At 35.8% G+C, this 21,612-nt stretch overlaps 1 protein-coding gene across 1 annotated transcript in view; it reads left to right on the plus strand.

The window, feature by feature from the left end:
* The window catches only part of SELENOF (selenoprotein F), a 34,858-nt gene that overhangs the window by 5,881 nt on the left and 7,365 nt on the right, over positions 1–21,612 (plus strand). Inside the window, exons 2-3 of the mRNA XM_052637469.1 lie at positions 480–647; positions 14,150–14,213. Coding sequence (XP_052493429.1) covers positions 480–647; positions 14,150–14,213 — 232 coding nt within the window. The remainder of the gene's footprint in view (positions 1–479; positions 648–14,149; positions 14,214–21,612) is intronic.

A 21,612-nucleotide genomic window follows, 5' to 3' on the forward strand; every position in this document is an offset into this window, starting at 1 on the left:
AGAAAAAAGATGAGACTTTTTAATAAATGGATATTTGAAGCCATGGAAAAGACATAGTTCTCCATGGAAAATATGCAAAGAGAGAACTAAAAATAGAAATGGGGAACATTTAGGAGATGCATAGCAGAAGGAGGAGAGGGCAAGCAGATCCTAAGTTCTTGAAATGAAAATTCATTTTTCTTCAAGATATATATGTATGTATATCACAAAGAAATAATATATGATCTTTTTTGTGAATCCATGTTTTAGCCAAGCTGCAATATGACAAGTTTTTAAGAAAAAAAAAAAATGGGGGGAGATGGGAAGAACCAAAGACTCATAAGGTTATAGAGTTTAAAAATAATTTAAAAATTGTCTCCAAATGAGGCGTTTCAGTAAGTCTCTAGTATGTGTGTTAGATTTTGACAACTCTAGCGTGTTCTTTTTGGAAGCTTTGTAACGTAAAAATGACTTTTTTCCCCCTTATTTTTTGTTTTCAGGTCTCTGCATTGGGAGCAGAGTTTTCCTCAGAGTCTTGCAGAGAGTTAGGTTTCTCCAGCAACTTGCTCTGCAGCTCCTGTGATTTGCTTGGACAGTTCAACCTTCTGCAGCTGGATCCTGACTGTAGAGGGTGCTGTCAGGAAGAAGCACAATTTGAAACTAAAAAGGTACTGCTTTCTAGTATCTCTTCCATTAGATGATTTAGTTGAGATGAGGTAAAATGTTAAATTGCCTAATGAACCTAACTACAAAGAAGTCATTAGCTTCTACATTTTGTAGTTTTAGAAACTCAACTGATTTCTTGCTTGGGGCATTAGATCAGTCAAAGCAAATGAGGTGGAAAAGTATGGTTGTAGACCAACAGACCATCCTACCATGGCTGTGCTGTCCAGTCTTCCTTCCTTTTGGCCACATGAAGCCAAAGAATAATTAACTAGATGTTTTTATTCAGTCACAATAAGAACCCAGTCTTACAATGAAATTAGAGATGAAAGTAAAGCACCTATTACATGCGCATAATTGTCAACAGTAAGTTGTATGGTTAACTAAAGAATATGGTCTATTAATTTGCACACCTGTTACTAATATTTCCTGATACCTACTCTCACCTTTAACTTCTAAAGACAACCAACACTAGGTATCCAGTAAAATCTGCTATGGTTTTACCCACTATTCAAATTAACAGTAAACTTGCTCAATTTTTAAATCTTTTCATTAGACCTGTAGATTAATTTAAAAATTATCATGAAAAGGTCACTTATATCATCCAAATCAAGCTGAATTAATGAAGTCCCTGTGTTTGAGAAAAAATGTCAACATCTCTTTGCTTTGTTTCCTTTTAATATTCTTTCAGTTTTACTTATTGAATCCTGTTTGAGGCACTATGGTTTGTAAAGCTTTCAAATAGTATCTTCTCATTATTAGATAGTAAAGGTTTATTTCTAACAATGAGTACAGTTTTATAGGTTAGTAAGAAAAACAAGCAGACACGCTTTAACGTCAGTATTCAACCGAAAGTTAAGCTTGATTTCTCAGCTGAAAACCTGAAATTCCTGTGTCCCAGATGTGGCTTCCATGTCTACAGTGGCTTTCATTTTCTTGGTTCACATATACCCATAATATATTTTAATGTTTAGAAGATTCCCATATATAAAAGTTAGTCTTTATTGCAAGTAAGTAAAATCTAAACAGATTTTTAAAACTTGATTTTAAATAGACTTAAGACATAGGACCTAATTAGTAGGCCCCTTCCTTGTTTTCTGTTCGGTGTCTTCAGTGTTACATTCATATGAGACAAGTGGCTACAGTGTGACTCATCCTCTCATCTTTAAGCTGTTATTCTATGGTCTGTACAACCACTCAGCCAACAATAATTATTTCCTGAGACACCAAACTGAGATGGGTTGAACAACAAGGGGTGTTTTAAAAGAAATCTTTATCGCACACCCCCTTTGTAATCAAGGGTAAGCTAAGAAAGTCTAGCCTTTGACTGATATCAAATATGCCTAAACTATAAACTAAGTGCATATAAAAGCTGTTTTTACTTAATTGTCCTTTCTCAGTAATTCTTCTCACAAATTTTGTGAGTTTGTTTGTTGTTTTATATAAGTCATGTCTGACTCTTGAGACCCCATTGATTATAGCCCACCAGGCTCCTCTGTCCATGAGGTTTCCTAGGCAAGGTTACTGAAGTGGGTTGCTGTTTCCTTTTCCAGGAGATATTCCAGATTTGGGGATTGAATTTGCGTTATAGACTAGTACCTTATGTCAAAAATATTAAAAATAATTAAACATGGCTGTGTGTAAATCATTGGGAATATAAATTTTGTAGAAGAGGAAATTTGTAGTTTATTTGCAAGACTGTCTTGGCAATTTATAATAAATAAACGTTACCTGAATACTCATTTTGGTTCTGTCTTAGTTGCGTGCTTTATAGGTCTGTTCAGGGATAAAGCTAATCATTTTTCAAATGCATACACTCAGTCAAGCTAAATTTAGCCTTTGATAGGCAAAAACATAAAATTTGCTTTTAAAAAATGTATTCCCAATAAATGCAGAAAATATCTTCTAAATGCCTTATTCTGCAAGTAGATATTCCTATATATTGTTTGTGTTTGGTCTTGTTTCTCCCTCACTTTTGATCGTAAAGGACCTAAGTAAACATCACAAATATGACTAGAACAAGATTTTTTGGTTAGCTCATTTACTACTGTTTTAACTACTTTTGCTCATAACTGTGTACTTAAGTACAATTTATAAACACTCATAAGGATATTGACTGAATTATTAAGAGCATACTAATTTGTTGTTGTTTAGTCACTAAGTCATATTCAACTCTTTTGCGATCCCATGGACTGTAGCCCGTCAGGCCCCTCTGTCCACAAGATTTCCCAGGCAAGAAGACTGGAGAGGGTTGCCATTTTTCTTCTCCAGGGATCGAACCCATGTCTCCTGCATTGGCAGGTGGATTCTTTACCTCTGAGCCACCAGGAAAGCCTGCATACTAATTTGTAACTTGAAGTAAAAAAACGGTAAACTAATGAAAGAAAAATGTTTAAATCTTGGTGCTGTTAACATTTACTAAGTAGTGTAAGTGACTTCTGCTTTTAGTACATAGAATCTTAATGGAATGGAAGGAACTGTTTACTACTGACTGACTCTTTGCTTGTGGTGGAAAACATACAACTGCCAGTTCTTGCTTGTTGTATTTTACAACTTTTCCCACAAGAAAAGGACTAATTCTTCTCCTGTTACGTTTTTGAAGTATTTTAGACAAGGGTTGTTACTAGCTCAGGTTGGGTCACTAACCAGTTATTAGCCAGGATTATGGAATAATGTAAGAACTGCCACAGAAGCTGACCCAGTAGCTATGTGAGAAGTTATACCAGGGAGCAGATGGATGAGGTGCTCTTAGGTAAAGAACAGACTGGTTTTTCCCCTCAATTACTAGAGTAAACCACTTCTACTTAAGCTGTTTTAAAGATTTAGCTCAAGTGTCCCCTTTGCTGGGAAGTCTTACCCAATTTCTCCTCTTTAGCCACCACCACTGCCACTTCCAAGTTACATTAAGCTACACCTAGGTCTTCCCTCAAAGCTCTGTCAATAAAGAATTTGCCTGCAATGCAGGAGACCTGGTTTCGATTCCTGGGTCAGGAAGATCCCCTGGAGAAAGAAATGGCAACCCACTCCAGTATTCTTACCTGGAGAATCCCACAGACAGAGGAAGCTGGCGGGCTACAGTCCATGGAGTTGCAAGAGATAGACATGACTTAGCAACTAAACCACCAACCACCACTGCATTTCCAAAGCACTTAACCATGCCTGTGATTTGCAGTTAACTCCATTATATTGTATCTGATGTCTGACTTACTTTCTCCCAGTGTTTTATGCTTTTTGAAGTTCAGTACTATTTTTTTTATGTTTCTGAATCCTCAGCCTTTAGCTTACAATATTTCATAAGTTTTCACCCTTGAATAAGGCTCTTTTTACTAAGAAATAATACATGAAATTCTGTAGCCAACTTTAGAGTAATTTAGAAGTCAGCTTAAACAGCATTATTCAAAACAGTCGCAAATTTTAAGCTTTAGCCTATCAGAAGCTGAATGCTACTGATGTGTAAAGCATAGAAGGATGAAATGGAGGTTAAGCTAACTGTGTGTGAAATTGTAGTCACTAAAGAGATTTCACCGTTGCTTAAAATAGATTCACTTTTGTAGTGTGTGTAGCATCAAATCTATGAACTGATTTCTTCAAAGGAAACAAATTTAATTCAACAGGTTATTCTAATATAAAAACACTGTTCAGACAGTTTTCTCTTTTTTTTTAAACTGTTTAGCAACAGTTCAAATTGAGTGTAAGAAATCAGTAATTAATAATAGCTTCAGACATTCATTAAGTTCTTATTATATGAAGGTGCTCTTCAAAGCCTTTATATGAAGTAACTTAATATAATCCTTACAACAACTCAATGAGAAGTATCATTATCATCTCCATTTCATAGCTAGGTTTGAGACGAGATCTTGCCTAAAGTCATACAGCTAACAAGTGACAATAAACATGTATGTCATATATTTGTGTAAGAAAAGTTTAAAAGTTTCTTTTGTGCAGTTATTCAGTTAAACTGAAAATAGTTTAAATTTATTTTTTATATTTTCTATATGGGGCATTTCATCTGCCTTTAATATGAAAAATAAATGTGGTCAGTTTTCTTAGTTATTTACAAATCAGAATCAGCTTCTGTCTAAGCATGTTAAAACATTCTGTCACATTTACAGATTGTAATATTTATAGGGAAAATAAACCCTTAAGATAATCATAATCAATTTCCAGGCTGTCTTATAACTGCATTTCTTTTAGACATACCTACTTCAGAGTCAAAATAAACTTTGTTTAATATTAATAAACTTTGTTAAATATTACTTCATACTGTAGGCTCTGAGAATAAGACAAAATAAGATATTTTGCCGAAATAAGACAATAGTCACTGTCCTAGAGGACTCGAAGAAATAGACTTAGAAATTGGACTACTGGAATGCATTTGGCAGGATATTCTCTTGGGATAAAACATAATATCCAATAATGTAACTGCTAAAAAAAAATTAGAAATTAAAAATCAGGAGGAGGGGAATCAATAAATTTCTTAAAATTGGCATAATCAAGAACTATAAATACAACCATGTTAATCACTATGGAAGTGACCAACAGAAGAACTAAAAACAGTAAGAATTCACAGAGATAAGTTCTGTAAACAAATGGTATAAAAGCACCACAGAAGAAAGGATATAACCATTTGCCAGGTCAGGTAAACATTACCCCTTGCTTATGTAGAAGTTGATGCTTATGATAAGTTGGAAAGTGATTAGGAGAAGGTCATCTCTAGCAGAAGGAAAAGTATTTGAAAAGGAACAGAGTCATCATGAGAGAGATGGCCATCTAAGATGAATCAGAGAGCTTATTATGAAGAGAGAGAAGAATAGGTACGTAAGTAGGGCCTGTGTGTCTTGATAAGAAGTTTGAACTCTACCCTATAGGCAGGTGATGACAGTTAAGGACTATAAACAGTAAACTGACATCAGATTTGTGTTTTAATAACTTTTGTTGGTGTTGTGAATGATAGTTGACAGAGCAGAGAGGAGTACCATTGGCAGAGAAAGAACTTAGGATGCCAGCTTCCAAAGGAAAGATGCAGGAAGGAGCTTAAGCTAACACACTGTAGTAAAAATGGAGAAGGGACAGATCTGAAATAGATTTAGGCAATAAGAAACTACAGGATTTATTGACTAACTGGATTGAAATGTGGAAGGGAAGAGTGAGGACACTTTCCAGTGTTTTTATCTCAGAAACTGCTAACCTCAACACAAGGCTACGAAAGAATTCCTTCGAGCTATGGTTTTTCCAGTGGTCATGTATGGATGTGAGAGTTGGACTGTGAAGAAGGCTGAGCGCAGAAGAATTGATGCTTTTGAACTGTGGTGTTGGAGAAGACTCTTGAGAGTCCCTTGGACTGCAAGGAGATCCAGTCAGTCCATTCTGAAGATCAGCCCTGGGATTTCTTTGGAAGGAATGGTGCTAAAGCTGAAACTCCAGTACTTTGGCCACCTCATGCAAAGAGTTGACTCATTGGAAAAGACTGATGCTGGGAGGGATTGGAGGCAGGAGGAGAAGGGGACGACAGAGGATGAGATGGCTGGATGGCATTACTGACTCGATGGACGTGAGTCTGAGTGAACTCCGGGTGTTGGTGATGGACGGATACCTGGCATGCTGCGATTCATGGGGTCGCAAAGAGTCGGACACAACTCAGCAACTGAACTGAACAAGGTAGCCCCTAAAGGCAATGATGGTGGATGGGAAAAGAGACAGTGACAGAGGATAATTTTTAGTAAAGTATACATCCCTTAGTTCCAAACTGCCTTTTCAGTTTTCTTTTTGAAGATAGACGTGTTAAGTTGTACTGTAGCAGGCCATGAATTTTATCTCGCTACCATAATAAGTTCTAAAATAGATAGATAGTATACTCTTCAGAGAGTAAGCAAAAAGTAAAAATGTGTAGACTGGCCTAGTTTCTTTTGTTCTAATTTCACATTGTTGCTCTTCATTTTTGTATACTGTTTAACTTTTGAATTATTGCAGCTCTTTTGGTATCTGTTTTTAAAGTGAAAATACATTAGATGATTAATTTTAATAGAAATCATTTCATTTGAGCCGCTCTTATTTTTTATTTCAGATAATTGTAATCTTTCTTGCACATGATAATAATTGCCTCCTTTTTTATGACAGTGGTGTTCACTGTTGGATGGTAATGGAAACACACAAAGAATTGAATTTTCTTTTGAAAAGCAGCTTTTCCTGCGTTATCTTTAATATGAAAAATAAGTGTAGTTAATTTTTTTTTTAGATATTTACAAATCAGGATCTGCTTCTAAGCATGTTAAAACATTCTGTCACATTTGCAGATTGTAATATTTAAAAGGGAAATAAATCCTTAAAGTAATTGATAATCTATCTCCAGGCTGTCTTACAGCCACATTTCCTAGACATAACTACCTCAGAGTCATTTTGGCACATTTATGTTCAATTTTTGAGACTATTGAATGGATATTGAACTGTTTTTAACAGGATCTCAATCTCAGATTTTCAGATTAACAGAAATATAGGTTATACTTTTCAAACACTTAGGAGCAAAAATTAATTTTTTATTATTATTGAATTTTTTTATACATACATTGATATTTTTTAATTGAGTACTTACACTAAATTGTTTGCCATTTTCTTTATTTATACATATTACCAAGGAGCTAGTTGGTTTTGTTTTTAAAACTGTTTACCTTTAAGATATTCAAGCTTAGGGTCATTTTTACCATGCTCTGGATATTTTGGCCTCAGGAAATATAGTGGCATTGTGTCATTATTCTTTACATTGTGTGATATTCCCTAGGTATTAGTAGAATTGAATATATTGTTTCCAAACTATACCCTGAATTATTCATACTTATAGCTGAAGTGTGTATGGGAATGTGTGTGCTCTATATCTGTGAATATATTTGCTTCTAGGTGGAAATCTGATCGTTACAGTCTTAACTTCTTGGTGATGAAATCCTCCTTGTTTTAGGTGTATATGCAAATTTTGTTTCTTATCACAATATTGAAAGACGCCTTGTTCTTTTCCTCAGATTTCGTAGTTAGAATGGTCTAATTTAGATTGTGGTGATGTCAGAGAAACTTTTTTTGTGTGTGTACATTTTCGTTGAGCTTTTTAGTGGAACAGTGATTGTATCTTTATGAAAAGACTCCCTCAGCATACTCTTATTTTCTTCAGAGCCTAATTTAAGGTAGATGTTACCTAGCTTGTTTTTAACTTAGGGGAAGCTTCCTTAGACACAGTCATTGTTTTATATTTTTGCGGAGTTTGGTAGAAAGCACCTAAAAATGAATAGTTTGATCTCAGGCATATGATTTTAGAGCATTATATTTACCAGGTTGGTTTGATAAAATTGTAAAACCCAACTTATTTCCCTAATCCTTTGTATTCGTTCATTGTTCCTATACAAGAATGCCATCAGTCAGAGTGTGTATGAAAGTGTTAATAAATATACCGTTTGCCTTATACACTTAGGGTAACTTAAACTGATACCTTGACAAAAGCTTATATAAGATCGCAAATATTTAGTACTCTAGTTATTTGCGCATGTGTAGTTGTAACTTTTTGTTTCTAGCATTACAGGCACTTTAAAAAATATTAGAAAATATAGGAATGACTTTGATAAATAATGAATTAAAATTCATAACATCAGCAGATCCCTAGACATAGTTTTAGTTGTAAACATTTTCTCTGAGAATTAAGTGACTAAATTTTGCTTTAAAAAAAAATAACTTCTGCTTAATATATTTTTCCTCTGCAGATGTATGTGAAATGAGTAAAGTTGACTTTAAGAAACAACATTTGTGTTTACTAGGTTACTTCAGTCATGTCTGACTGTGTGTGACCCTATGGACTGTAGCCCACCAGGCTCCTCTGTCTATGGGATTCTCCAGACAAGAATACTGGAGTGGGTTGCAGTGCCCTTCTCTAGGGGATCTTCTTGACCCAAGGATTGAACTCATATCTCTTTCATCTCCTGCATTGGCAGGGAGGTTCTTTACCACTAGTGATATAATTAAGAGTGGGTCGCATATACTTAAATGTTGTCATAATAGTTTTTTCATTTAAGATCTCTAAATATTATAATACTTAGATTTCATCATTTTATAGCCATGCTTCCTTATTTTTAAACTCCTACATTTTAATTAAGAGCAGGCAAGCCTTCAGAAGAGACTTCCCTGGTGGCTTAAGACAGTAAAGAATCTGCCACCTGCAATGAGGGAGACTTGGGTTCCATCCCTGGGTCAAGAAGATCCCCTGGAAAAGGGAGTGGCAACCTACTGCTAGTATTCTTGCCTGGGGAATCCGCATAGATAGAGGAGCCTGGTGGGCTACAGTCTGTGGGGTCACAAAGAGGTGGACAGGACTGAGCAACTAACACTTTCACTTACACTTTCTTTCAGGGCTTCACAAGACCAATAAAATAGTTGCTGCTCCGATCTGAATTCTGTTTAGCGGTCAAAGCTTTTCCTTTGGCTAACCTAACATTAAGTCATTTTCATCAGTGCTACTTTCAGTTTTTTTCGTTTTTTTTCTAAAGTTCTGCTTTAAATAAAAGAGGATTTCAAAAATAAAAATGTATGGCCGCAAATGATTCTTCCGACCAACATAGATAGCATATTAAATAGTAGAGACATTACTTTGTCAACAAAGGTCCATGTAGTCAAGGCTATGGTTTTTCTAGTAGTCATGTATGGATGTGAGAGTTGGACTATAAAGAAAGCTGAGCGCCAAAGAATTGATGCTTTTGAACTGAGGTGTTGGAGAAGACTCTTGAGAGTCCCTTGGACTGCAAGGAGATCAGCCCTGGGTGTTCTTTGGAAGGAATGATGCTAAAGCTGAAGCTCCAGTACTTTGGCCACCTAATGTGAAGAGTTGACTCATTGGAAAAGACTGTGATGCTGGGAGGGATTGGGGGCAGGAGGAGAAGGGGATGACAGAGGATGAGATGGCTGGATGGCATCACCGACTCGATTGACATGAGTTTGAGTGAACTCCAGGAGCTGGTGATGGACAGGGAGGCCTGGCGTGCTGCAGTTCATGGGGTTGCATAGTCGGACACGACTGAGCAACTGAACTGAACTGAATTTTAGCTTTTATTTCTTAAGTTTAAAGCATTTATAGGCTTAGGTTTTGGTTTGGTTACATAAGTCACTCATGTCCTAGAACCACCTCTGTGTGATAGCCTCCTTGTTTAATTTAACAATACCATGCTGTATGAAAATTTGATACTGACTTATTTTTAATAACTTGTTTCTCACTGTAATGTTTCTTCAGAGCCATTGATACCATCACCAACAAAAGTATTAAGTATTTAGTGTTGAGAAGTAGCAAAATATTTCTGACTTGGACAAGGTTTATAGATTTGTTGTAATGGTTGGTGGTGGTATGATGGTGGCAGTAAAAGTTAATGTAATACTTTTTAAAAATTCTTTGGAAATTTTACAAAACTCACATATGTTGCCTTAACTTACCTAGGAATCTAGCTATCTGGTAGAAAATAGCATAGATTGATTTTTTTGTCTTACTGTTAATCTGATCCATTTTATAGCTACATAGTAAAACTTTAATTGTGGCAAAGTTATCACCACAAATAAAGATTTAGGCTGTTTTTTGATATGAGAAACCTCATTATAGGCTCTAACTAAAATTTTGTAACAAGAGGTTGGTCAGGTAGGAAAGAAATCAGTATATTACAACAGTAAATAAATTACCAGGGAAGTCTTTCAACAGTGAAGGAAGTACATTGTCTCAAAATATTAGGAAAATATATGAAATGTACAGAATTTAAATTGGTAGCTTATAAGTAATAGTCTTGGTAATGCTCAAAATATATTTAAATTGCAAAAAATTATTTAACTGCAAAGCTGAAATTTATTTTAAGAATAATAAAAATCAGTTATTTTTTAAATGAAAGGGAAATTGGAATATTCAAAAATCCTGTTACAAATAAGGTGAATTAGTTATAGGGCTGAAGTAGTTAGATATTTCCACTTCCCATTTGGAGGATGCTATCAGAAATTTAGGAAAAGTGGCAATAAGTAATATGGAAATAGGTATGGATGCCAAAAGGGGAAATGAAGTTTTGTGCATCATTTTCATATTTTTCTAAAGGTGTCTGTATATTTCCATTTAAATTATTTGGGCCAGTGTAATATAATCCTAATGGAATAGTGTCTAGAGTTAGATTATCGGTGCAAATAAGGCTTCTCTTTAATGCATATAGAAGAGCGGCCTACCAACTTGGTGTTGGTAATATAAGCAAAATAAAAACTTGCTATATAGAAGTTATATAACTTGCTTCTTTGATTTTTCTTCAACTGGTGTTTTTCCACAAATGTTTGAACGTCAGTTTTTATATGTTTATGTTACTTTAAAAAGTAAAAATGCTAAAGGTGAAATTCAGGGAAGTTTCAAATTTTAACTTTTTTTACCCCTTTCATACTTCATACCCTTGATAAACTCTGAGTAGCATATATTTCTTTGTATGTGAATGTATGTGTTGCCAAAGATTCTTATGATTATAAGGCATTGAAAATTTACCACAATTTGTAGTTAATTTACTGCATTTATTTGCCACGAAAAACATATTTTCCTATGAACACTGCAAATTCTTAAAATGCCAAACTAGCATCACAAATTAATGCTTTAAGCATTTGAAACTTTCCTTGAGAAGCTCACATCTGAGCTTGTGTAGTCATTTAAAAATACGTTTCTCATATTTTTCATTAATCAGTTCATGTTTTATGGTGCAGAAAATGGATTACAAGAGTGCTAGGATCCTTCAGTCGTTTGGGATAACCAAATGGGAGCTCAAGTGAGCAGAGGCCCCCAGGCTGCTGCTGCTGCTGTTAAGTCACTTCAGTCGTGTGCGACTCTTGGACCTGATAGACGGCAGCCCACCAGGCTCCCCGTCCCTGGGATTCTTTAGGCAAGAACACTGGAGTGGGTTGCCATTTCCTTCTCCAATGCATGAAAGTGAAAAGGGAAACTGAAGTCGGTCAGTCATGTCCGACTGTTTGCGACCCCATGGACGACAGCCTACCAGGCTCCTTTGTCCTTGGGATTTTCCAGGCAAGAGTACTGGAGTGGGGTGCCACCGGCTTCTCCGGCTAGTCATCTCCAATTCTAACCAGCAACTTCCTTTTACAGTGCTCCAAACAGTTGTTACTGTTTTCGCTGTGTAATGATATGAAGAATTTAGGGAAACAATGGTATAGAGGAATGCCATCATATAAGGTAATGGAATCTCCACTTAAGAGTTTCCAAGGGATCATAAACTTGGAAACAGAAGATAAATCTAATAACCAATTTTGTATATAGCCGTATTTTTTAAATTATGGTAAAGTGTACATAAAATTAAGTATTTTAACTGTTTTTAAGTGTTCGATTCAGTGACATCAAGTGCATTCATGTTGTTGTCCAAGCTTCATCACCATTTATCACCAAAACTTCTTCCTAACATGAAACAGTTATTAAACAATAATTCCTCCATACCACCACCCACCAACCTCTGAGAACCACCATTCTACTCTCTGTCTCTGAATTTGACTATTCAAAGTACCTCATAAAAGTGCAGTCCTATAGTATTTATACCTTTGTTGGCGGCCTTATCATTGGACAATGCTTTCCGTTTTCATCCCTGTTGCAGCATGTGTCCTAATTTCCTTCCTTTGTATGTATGTATACTGCATTTTGGTTAGCCATTCATCTGTCAGTAGACATTTAGGTTGCTTCCACCTTTTGGTTATTGTGAATAATAACACAAATAACTATGCCAGCCCCTGCTTTCAATTCTTTTGGGTATATACCTAGAAGTGAAATTGCTGGATCATATAATTCTATTTTAAGTTTTAAAGGAACCACCATTCTGTTTTCCATAGTGGCTGTACCACTTTACATTCCCAACAGCAGTGCACAAGGATTCCATTTTCTCCACATCCTACTCAATCACTTGTTTTGCTTTTTTTATAATAGCTTCTAATGAGTGTGAAGTGGTATCTTATTGTGGTTTTCGTTTAATTTCTTTATTGATTAGTGGTGTTAGAATCTTCTTATGAGCTCATTGGTAATACGGCCTTATACTTTTAAAGATTTGGGGTATGGGATTAGCTAACCAAGATTAACTAAATCTTGTTTAAGAATCTTAGAGATTATCAGAGTTCTTAATCTGAAATCCATCAGTGTTTCAGACAGTCCATGAGTAGTGTGAATGAAAACAAATTCAGACTCTCAGTAGCTGTGCCTCTCAAAAATTTAAGAACTTTATTGATCCAACCCAGAATCACCAGAATGTTTTTTTAAAGTCATTATGTTAGGAGGAGTTGGAATTAAGGTGATTTTTTTAAATTTCTGTTCTGTGCTTTTATTTTTTAGTGTCTGAAAAAAGAATTCATAGCACACATGATTTCTGTGCTGTTTTAGAACTTGAAAAGTAAAATTTATCTTTAGCTCTTGGACCTACAACTAAAAAAAAATGACTAAAAGCTAAGAAGTAAAATGGATGTAGTATGTTCTTATAATTGCCTGTCTTAGAGTCACAGCATCCCCAAGTCACTACCAGAAGAATGTACAATGCTCTACAGCTACAAAAAAGTGATATTTACTATTAAATCCATTTCAACTGAATTCATTGCAATAAAATCATTGCATTTGAGTTTTTTATAATAAGCTTTTTATTCTAAAGAGAATATGTAGATAATAAAGCAACATTTACCTTTGAATTCATTTCAGCTGAATTTCATTAAGGGAAATATTTGCATTTAAGTTCTTTATAATGAGATTTTACTGAGTTTTCAGTAATATCTTTACATAGTACTCTAATTACTTTTTAAAGGTATTGATTGGAGTTTTGTATTATTTAATTTTAAAACATTGTTCACTTAATTTTAAAGGCAACCAAAAGGAATTCTCATTAAATATTTTTGTTGAATAGATGATGGATACATACCTGGATTCACCGTGTGTGCGTGCGTGCGTGTGTCTGTGTGTCTGTGTGTCTGAAGTCGCTCAGTAGTGTCTGACTCTTTGCAACCCTGTAGACTGTAGCCCACCAGGCTCCTCCGTCCCTGGGATTCTCCAGGCAAGAATACTGGAGCGGGTTGCCATTTCCTTCTCCAGGGGATCTTCCCAAACCAGGGATCAAACCCTGGTCTCCTGCATTGTAGGCAGACGCTTTATCCTCTGAGCCACCAGGGAAGCCGGATTCATCTTAGCATCCTTAAAAGAAAAACTAGGAAATCTTTAAAATTTTGTTAAAAACTTCCTAGAACAGCTTACCTATTCAAGTCCATTGTCAAGTCTTCATATCTTCCTCAGTCTTTTTTAATAAGTTTGAGTGTACTCCAAGAAGGGCTTGAATACCTCTACTGCTTAATACCCTTAGGCCTTCATTTTCTCTTCTGATGTTTGTTTGATATATATATCTGCTTAACTGGAATGTTTATACTATGAAATTTTATATTTATTTTATAGCTACATTTTAAAAATTTATACTGGTCTTTTAAACTTCTGTTTTTTCTTTTGCAGCTGTATGCAGGAGCTATTCTTGAAGTCTGTGGATGAAAATTGGGGAGGTTCCCTCAAGTCCAAGGTGTGTAAAATTAACTCTAGTATAAAAATAATCAAGAAGAAAATTAAATACCATAAAACTTGAGGTGTAGAAGAAAGGAAATCATACAAGTGTATCTTCACAGGAATTAAAGATAAGTATGTGAAAGGATAATTGTGAAAGTGTATTCTTTTGGTTGACAGCAAACAGTAATGGAGATTTGTATCTCCAAAAAGACTTGGACATTTTCTATTCCATCCTTGCATGTCACTTGAAAATCAGTTTTATGAAGGTAATGAAGTTTTTTTTTTTTTTTTTAATGAAAATGCATAAGTGCTATCTATATTTGTATACCTCATTCTGTTTTTGTTTTTGCTGCCTTTCCTGTGGTTTCTTGACTTGTTTACTCAATAGCAAGAGAATTTTGGGGTTTAGTATTATGTAAAATTGCCCATGTTAACACATGCCCTTTATTGCTGGCCTAGAATTATTTATAATAAAATATTGTTCCTTTTGGCACAGAAATGTAATCAAACAATTTGACTTGGGGATATTTTATTTGAGACCCAGAGCAGATGCATATCTAATTAAATACATTCTTTAATAGGATAAGAACATCTTCTGATATAGCACAGAATATAACAACTTGGGGAGAAAATTCCTTGCTCTTAGGATTAATTTTGCCTCGAACACTTAAACTCAGAATTGTACCAGAGTTGTTTCAGCTTTTTTTAATGTCAGTTATCTGAATGATAAAGTGATCATTCTTATTCCTAAAATATTTTGACATTTCCTTTCAATTATATTGATTATTCATATTTACTGACTTGTCTTAATTTTTTGTGACTCAGATTTTCATGAGGTCAAGAGTAGATTGCAGTTAGTGCTTCTATTTGTGATGTCAGGTTTTATCATGTCCATGATAATAATTTCTATAGCTGCTAGTTCAGTCTTTAAAAGATTGAGTGTAGTTTATTAATCTTTGGATTACAACTTAATTATATATATATTTCTTATGTATAGTTAAATTATCAAACTTGTGGGTATATGTGGTCATACTGTCTTTTCCTTTTGAAACATTAAATTTTTAATTCTGTGTATAAATATTTAATTAGTACAAACCAATTTAAATTAAAATGATTGTATAATTCTTTAATCCATAGCCATATTTAATATAATCATATTATCAATATTTTCTGAGCCCCTGAGAAACTAGTACATTTTTTAAGTTTATTTAATTTTAATTGGCCATGTCATGAAACAGAAGGAAAAAATAATGTTAAATTATTCTAGAAGAGAGAAGGATTAAAAATTTGAAATGTCTTATCCACATTAATCAACTCAGGTTTCATGGGCTGAAAAGAAGTCCCAAATCATGTCTTAGCTAATTCCAGATATACCTCCTAAAATACTCTGGTTTTCCATGTTATGGTTGTTTAAGTAGGAAAGTCTGTATGTATACAAATTTCTCATTGTATGTTGGATCTTGTGTTTTATCACTTAAGTGGCATCAAAGCAATGATGTTAAGTCTGTTTTCTTTCTTATGCACGAGTCTTACCATGATAAGGTTGTGTCTGCAGTCTGTCTCTCTCCAAAACAAAAAATGTAAATTTCCCCTGATTTTGTAGGTCTTAACAAACATTTTTTCTAAAAGACCAGATAGTAATACTTTTCAGCTTTAAAGCCAACAGTATATCCATTGCAGCTTTTGAACTTTGCTTTTGTAGTACAGAAGCAGCCATAGAAAATATTTAAATGAATACATATGGCTGTGTTCCAGTAAAACCTTATTTATAAAAGCAGGAAGGCCAGTGTGGCCTGTGGACTGTAGTTTGCCAGCCTCTGTATTAGATTCATAAATCTTTGGATACAGAAAGGAATTTTAAAATAATATACAACTGAGATAGCAAATATATTTTCACTTCTTGAGTGATGCCTAGGATTATGTTATCTCTGAGGTTTACTGGAAGGAATACCGATTGATTAGCACTAGCTTCATCAATTTACTCATTTATAAAATGGGTTAATAGGTGGTATAAAATCAGTTAATATCTACCTTATTGGACTGTTTTGAGAATTGAATAACAATGACTTTCTAGCATTTGACTCTCTCTTCCCTTCACTTGTGTGAACAAGTTTTTTTATTCTCCTTTTTTGGCATCTCATCTACCACCCAAACTTCAAATATTGGGGTCAGTCACAGTCTTGTTCTTATTTTCCCTTTTTCTTACTCTCTTAAACAGTGTCCCACTCCCTCGGTTTCTGCTGCAGTGTTCACCTGGTGACTCCCAATTTATGACTTTAACTCAAACCGTTCTTTTGTTTATCACCACACTTCAGAGTGAACTGACATTTCCACTTAGGTGGTCTCATAGTATCTTAAACCAACATACATATATGTCACCCAGGGGTCTTGTTAAAATGCAGAGTATAATTCTGTAAATTGGGTTTGTATCCTGAGATTCTGCTTTTCTAACAGTTCTATAGATTGTGGCCTACGTTTTTAGTTGTTGTTCAGTTGTTCAGTCATGTCCTACTTTTTGCACCCCAATGGACTGCACCATGCCAGGCTTCCCTGTCCTTCACCATCTCCCAGAGCTTGCTCAAATTCACGTCCATCGAGTCAGTGATTCCATCCAACCATCTTGTCCTCTGTCATCCCCTTCTCCTGCCTTCAATCTTGCCCAGCATCAAGGTCTTTTCTGATGAATTGGCTCTTCACATAAGGTGGCCAAAGGATTGGTGCTTCAGCATCAGCCCTTCTAATGAATATTCAGGATTGATTTCCTTTAGGATTGACTGGTTGGATCTCCTTGCAGTCCAAGGGACTCTCAAGAGTCTCCTCCAACACCACAGCTCAAAAGCATCAATTCTTCAGCATTCAGCCTTCTTTATAGTCCAACATCCATACATGATCACTGTAAAAACCATAGCTTTGACTAGACAGACCTTGTCAGCAAAGTAACATCTCCGCTTTTTAACACATCATCTAGGTTTGTCATAGCTTTTCTTCCAAGGAGCAAGCATCTTTTAATTCCATAGCCACAGTCACCATATGCAGTGATTTTGGAGCCCAAGAAAATAAAGTCTGTCACTGTTTCCATTGTTTCCCCATCTATTTGCCATGAAGTGATGGGACTGGATGCCATGTTCTTCATTTTATAAATGTTGAGTTTTAAGTCAGGCTTTTCACTCTTCTCTTTTACCTTCATCAAGAGGCTCTTTAGTTCCTCTTCACTTTCTGCCAAAAGGGTGGTGTCATCTGCATATCTGAGGTTATTGATATTACTCCCAGCAGTCTTGATTCCACTTTGTGCTTCATCCAACCCAGCATTTCACATGATGTACAACTGTTTGAATTTGTTAAAAATCCATATTTTGGAAGCCTCATTATCTTAGAGGCTGAAGTGATCCAAAGGGGTTCCTGAGAAAAGGACTGCCTGATTGGTGGGTGCAGATACTGGGCTGACAATAGAACTGCTTTTTACTTTATAATTGAGGTCTAGAATGATCGATTTCTTAGAAATTTTGAGTTTATTTTCTTGTGCTTCCATGTGGAAGAGACAGGGATCCTGACCTCAACAAGGAAAGATAGCTCCATTCAGTCTTGCACACAGTTTGAAGGATACACACTTAAATTTCTCATTTCCACTTTCCCAGCCCCTGGTGGCCACTATTCCACTATTCCTGTTTTCTATTCCAGTGGATTTTCTGACTCCAGATAAATGGAATCATAATATGAGGTCTTTTGTGACTGACTTCTTTCACTTAATGTGTTTTTAAGATTCATCATATTGTAGTGTATTTCAGAACTTCATTCCTTTTTATGGCTAAATAATATTCCATTATACAGTTACCCTGGGGGCTTCCCTGGTGGCTCAGATGGTATAGAATCTTTCTGCAATGGAGGAGAGCTGTGTTCAACCCCTGGGTCAGGTAGATCCCTTGGAGAAGGAAATGGCAACCCACTCCAGTATTCTTGCCTGGAGAACTCCATGCACAGAGGAGCCTGGTAGGCTGTAGTGTGTGGGGTCGCAAAGAGATGGACACGACTGAGGTGCAACTAACACTGTATACTCTGCATATAAGTTAAAAAGCAAGGTGACAATATACAGCCTTGACATACTCCTTTCCCAAGGGGCAACCAGTCTACTGTTCTATGTCCAGTTCTGTTGCTTCTTCACCTACATGTGGGTTTTGCAGGAGGCAGGTAAGGTGGTCTGGTATTCCCATCTCTTGAGGAATTTTCCAGTTTGTTGTGATCCACACAGTCAAAGGCTTTAGTGTAGTCAATTAGCAGAAGTAGATGTTTTTCTAGAATTCCCTTTCTTTTTCTTTAGTCCATTGGATGTCGGCAATTTAATCTATGGTTCCTCTACCTTTTCTAAATCCAGCTTGTACATCTGAAAGTTCTCAGTTTACCTACTGTTGAAGCCTCATTTGGAGAATTTTGAGCCTTACTTTGTGAGCGTGTGAAATGAGTGCAATTGTGTGGTAGTTTGAACAATCTTTGGCATTGACCTTCTTTGGTATTGGAATGAAAACTGACCTTTTCCAGACCTGTGGCCACTGCTGAGTTTTCCATATTTGCTGGCATATTGAATACAGCACTTTCACAGAATCATCTTTTAGTATTTGAAATAGATCAGCAGGAATTCCATCATCTCCACTAACTTTGTTCCTAGTGATGCTTCCTAAGGCCCACTTGACTTCACACTCCAAGATGTCTGGCACTAGATGAGTGATCACACCGTCGTGGTTATCTGGGTTGTTAAGATCTTTTTTCTGTAGCTCTTCTGTGTATTCTTGCCACCTCTTCTTAATATCTTTCTGCTTCTTTTAGATCCATACCATTTCTGTCCTTTATTGTGCCCACCTTTGCATGAAGTGTTTCCTTGGTTATCTCTAATTTTCTTAAAGAGATCCCTAATCTTTTCCACATTGTTTACTGAGGAAGGCTTGCTTATCTCTCTGTACTATTCTTTGGAACTCTGCATTTAAATGGATATATCTTTCCTTTTCTCCTTTGCCTTTTTCTTGTCTTCTTTTCTCAGCTATTTGTAAGGCCTTCTCAGACAGTCATTTTGCCTTTTTATATTTTTAGTAGAGGGGCCTTAAACCCAGCATATTCAAAAATTAAATTAATCCTCTTCTCTAAAACTACACTGTCGTCTTCACTATTTCCACAAATGGCAGTATCATCAAGCAAAAGTATTAGCATGAAACCCAAGACTCATGATTAATATTTCTTGCATACTTTATACCCAGCTAGTCACCAAGTTGTGTCTCTTCCTCCTCCTTAATAACCTTCATATGTTACTCCTTTGGCCTATTCTGTGATTTTAATCAGCCCTTAGCATCTTTATCTGAAAGAATTAGTTACTTCCTATCTGGCCTACCTGTTTTTTTCCCTTTTCTTACTTCTATTCTCTCTCCTACATAACTACTGAAAAGACCTTTTCCAGAAGACAGATTTGATTATGTGAACCTCTTATTTAAAATTCTCTGTGGTTCCCCACCACATAGAGAATAAATGTCAAACTCAGCATCATAAACAAGACCTATCATGACATGGACTCTCTTTTCTAGGTTTATGTCTTTAGTTTATATGCAGAACTCTTGCAGTTCTCTGAACTCTGACCTCTAAGTCTTTGCACACACTGTATGTTCTTCCTGACTTATGCTTTTTGCCCATTCTTGTGATGAACCCCTATTCATTCAAAAGTCAGTTCAAACATTATTTGGGGATTACTTTTGCACAGAATTTTTCACTCTCCGCATCGTGTTCCATAGCATTTCCCGCATAATATTTTAATGTATTTATTTGCTTTGCTGGTCTTCTGCCTCTACCAGACTTTGTTGTTCAGTCGCTAAGTCATGTTTGACTCTCTGCAACCCCATGGACTGCAGCTCCTCTATCTCCCACTGTCTCCCAGAGTTTTCTCAAATTCATGCCCATTGAGTTGGTGATGCTATCTAGCCATTTCATCCTCTGCCACCCCCTTCTCCTTTTGTCTTCAGTCTTTACCAGCATCAGGAGCTGTCTAGTGAGTTGGCTATTCACATCAGGTGGCCAAAGTATTGGAGCCTCAGCTTTAGCAACAGTCCTTCCAGTGAATGTTCAGGGTTGATTTCCTTTAGATTTGACTGGTTTGATCTCCTTGCAGTCCAGGGTACTCTCAAGAGTCTTCTCCAGCACCACAATTCAGAAATCTCCATTTTTCGACACTCAGCCTTCTTTATGGTCCAACTCTCACATCCGTACACAATTACTGGAAAAGCCATAGCTTTGACTATACGGACCTTTGTCAGTAAACTGATGTCTGTGCTTTTTATTACACTGTCTAGGTTTGTCATAGCTTCCCTTCCAAGGATCAAGCATCTTTGGATTTCCTAGCCTCAGTCACTATCCACAGTGATTTTGGAGCCCAAGAAAATAAAATCCATCACTGCTTCCACTTTTTCCCCTTCTATTTGCCTTTAAATGACAGGACCAGATGCCATGATCTTCGTTTTTTGAATGCTGAATTTCAAGCCAGCTTTTCCGCTCTTCTATTTCACCATCATCAAGAGGCTCTTTAGTTCCTCTTCACTTTCTGCCATTAGAGTGGTATCATCTGCATATCTGAGGTTGTTGGTATTTCTCTAGGCAAAATAGGTTGGTCTGGTATTCCCATCTCTTTAAGAATTTTTCAGTTTGTTGTGATCCACACTAGGCTTTAAGCATAGTCTGTGAAGCAGAAATAGAGGTTTTTCTGGAGGAATTCCTTAAAGTTCAATTTTTAAATTTTTTACCACTAATACACTCCCAGTCATCCTAACACTGTACCTCATATTAAGAGGAATTCAGATATTTATTGAAAGAATGAGTGTATTTACTAAAGTTATCCAATTCAGGGGAGGTTCCACTTTTGACAAGTACAAATCTGGTTGAAAGCCTATGTTTACGTTGGTTAAATACCTTTTATGAATATATATTCTTCAGTAGTCCTTTTCTGACTTTTTTATTCTGATCTGAAAAGTGATAATCTTTTTAGTTTGTCTTGCCTTCGCTATTGTACCTCCAGTCTTCTCAGATTCTTTTAATTATTTAAATTGCCATTCTCTGAATGTTTTTAAATGCTTTTAAATTGTCTTGTTGGAAGGACCAAAATAAGTCATGATTTTGCGCTCCAGATAGTTTGTATACAATAGTAAATTTTCTTATTTTAGAAATACATGGATCCCAGTAGTTTTCATCGAGCGCACTTGAGAGTTCAGTTCTCTTGTTGTTGCTGGTGCTCTTCTCTTTGTATTGTTGTTTCTGGATATGACATGACTTTTTTATTTAGAATATATATTGATTCAAATGTACTTATTTCTAATCAACAGTAAAATACCTAATTATCATTCCATGTAACTTTGTATCTGCTAAGTCACTTCAGTCGTGTCCGACTCTGT

Source organism: Budorcas taxicolor, chromosome 3, assembly GCF_023091745.1.
Source record: "Budorcas taxicolor isolate Tak-1 chromosome 3, Takin1.1, whole genome shotgun sequence".
NCBI classification, from domain to species: Eukaryota; Metazoa; Chordata; class Mammalia; order Artiodactyla; family Bovidae; genus Budorcas; species Budorcas taxicolor.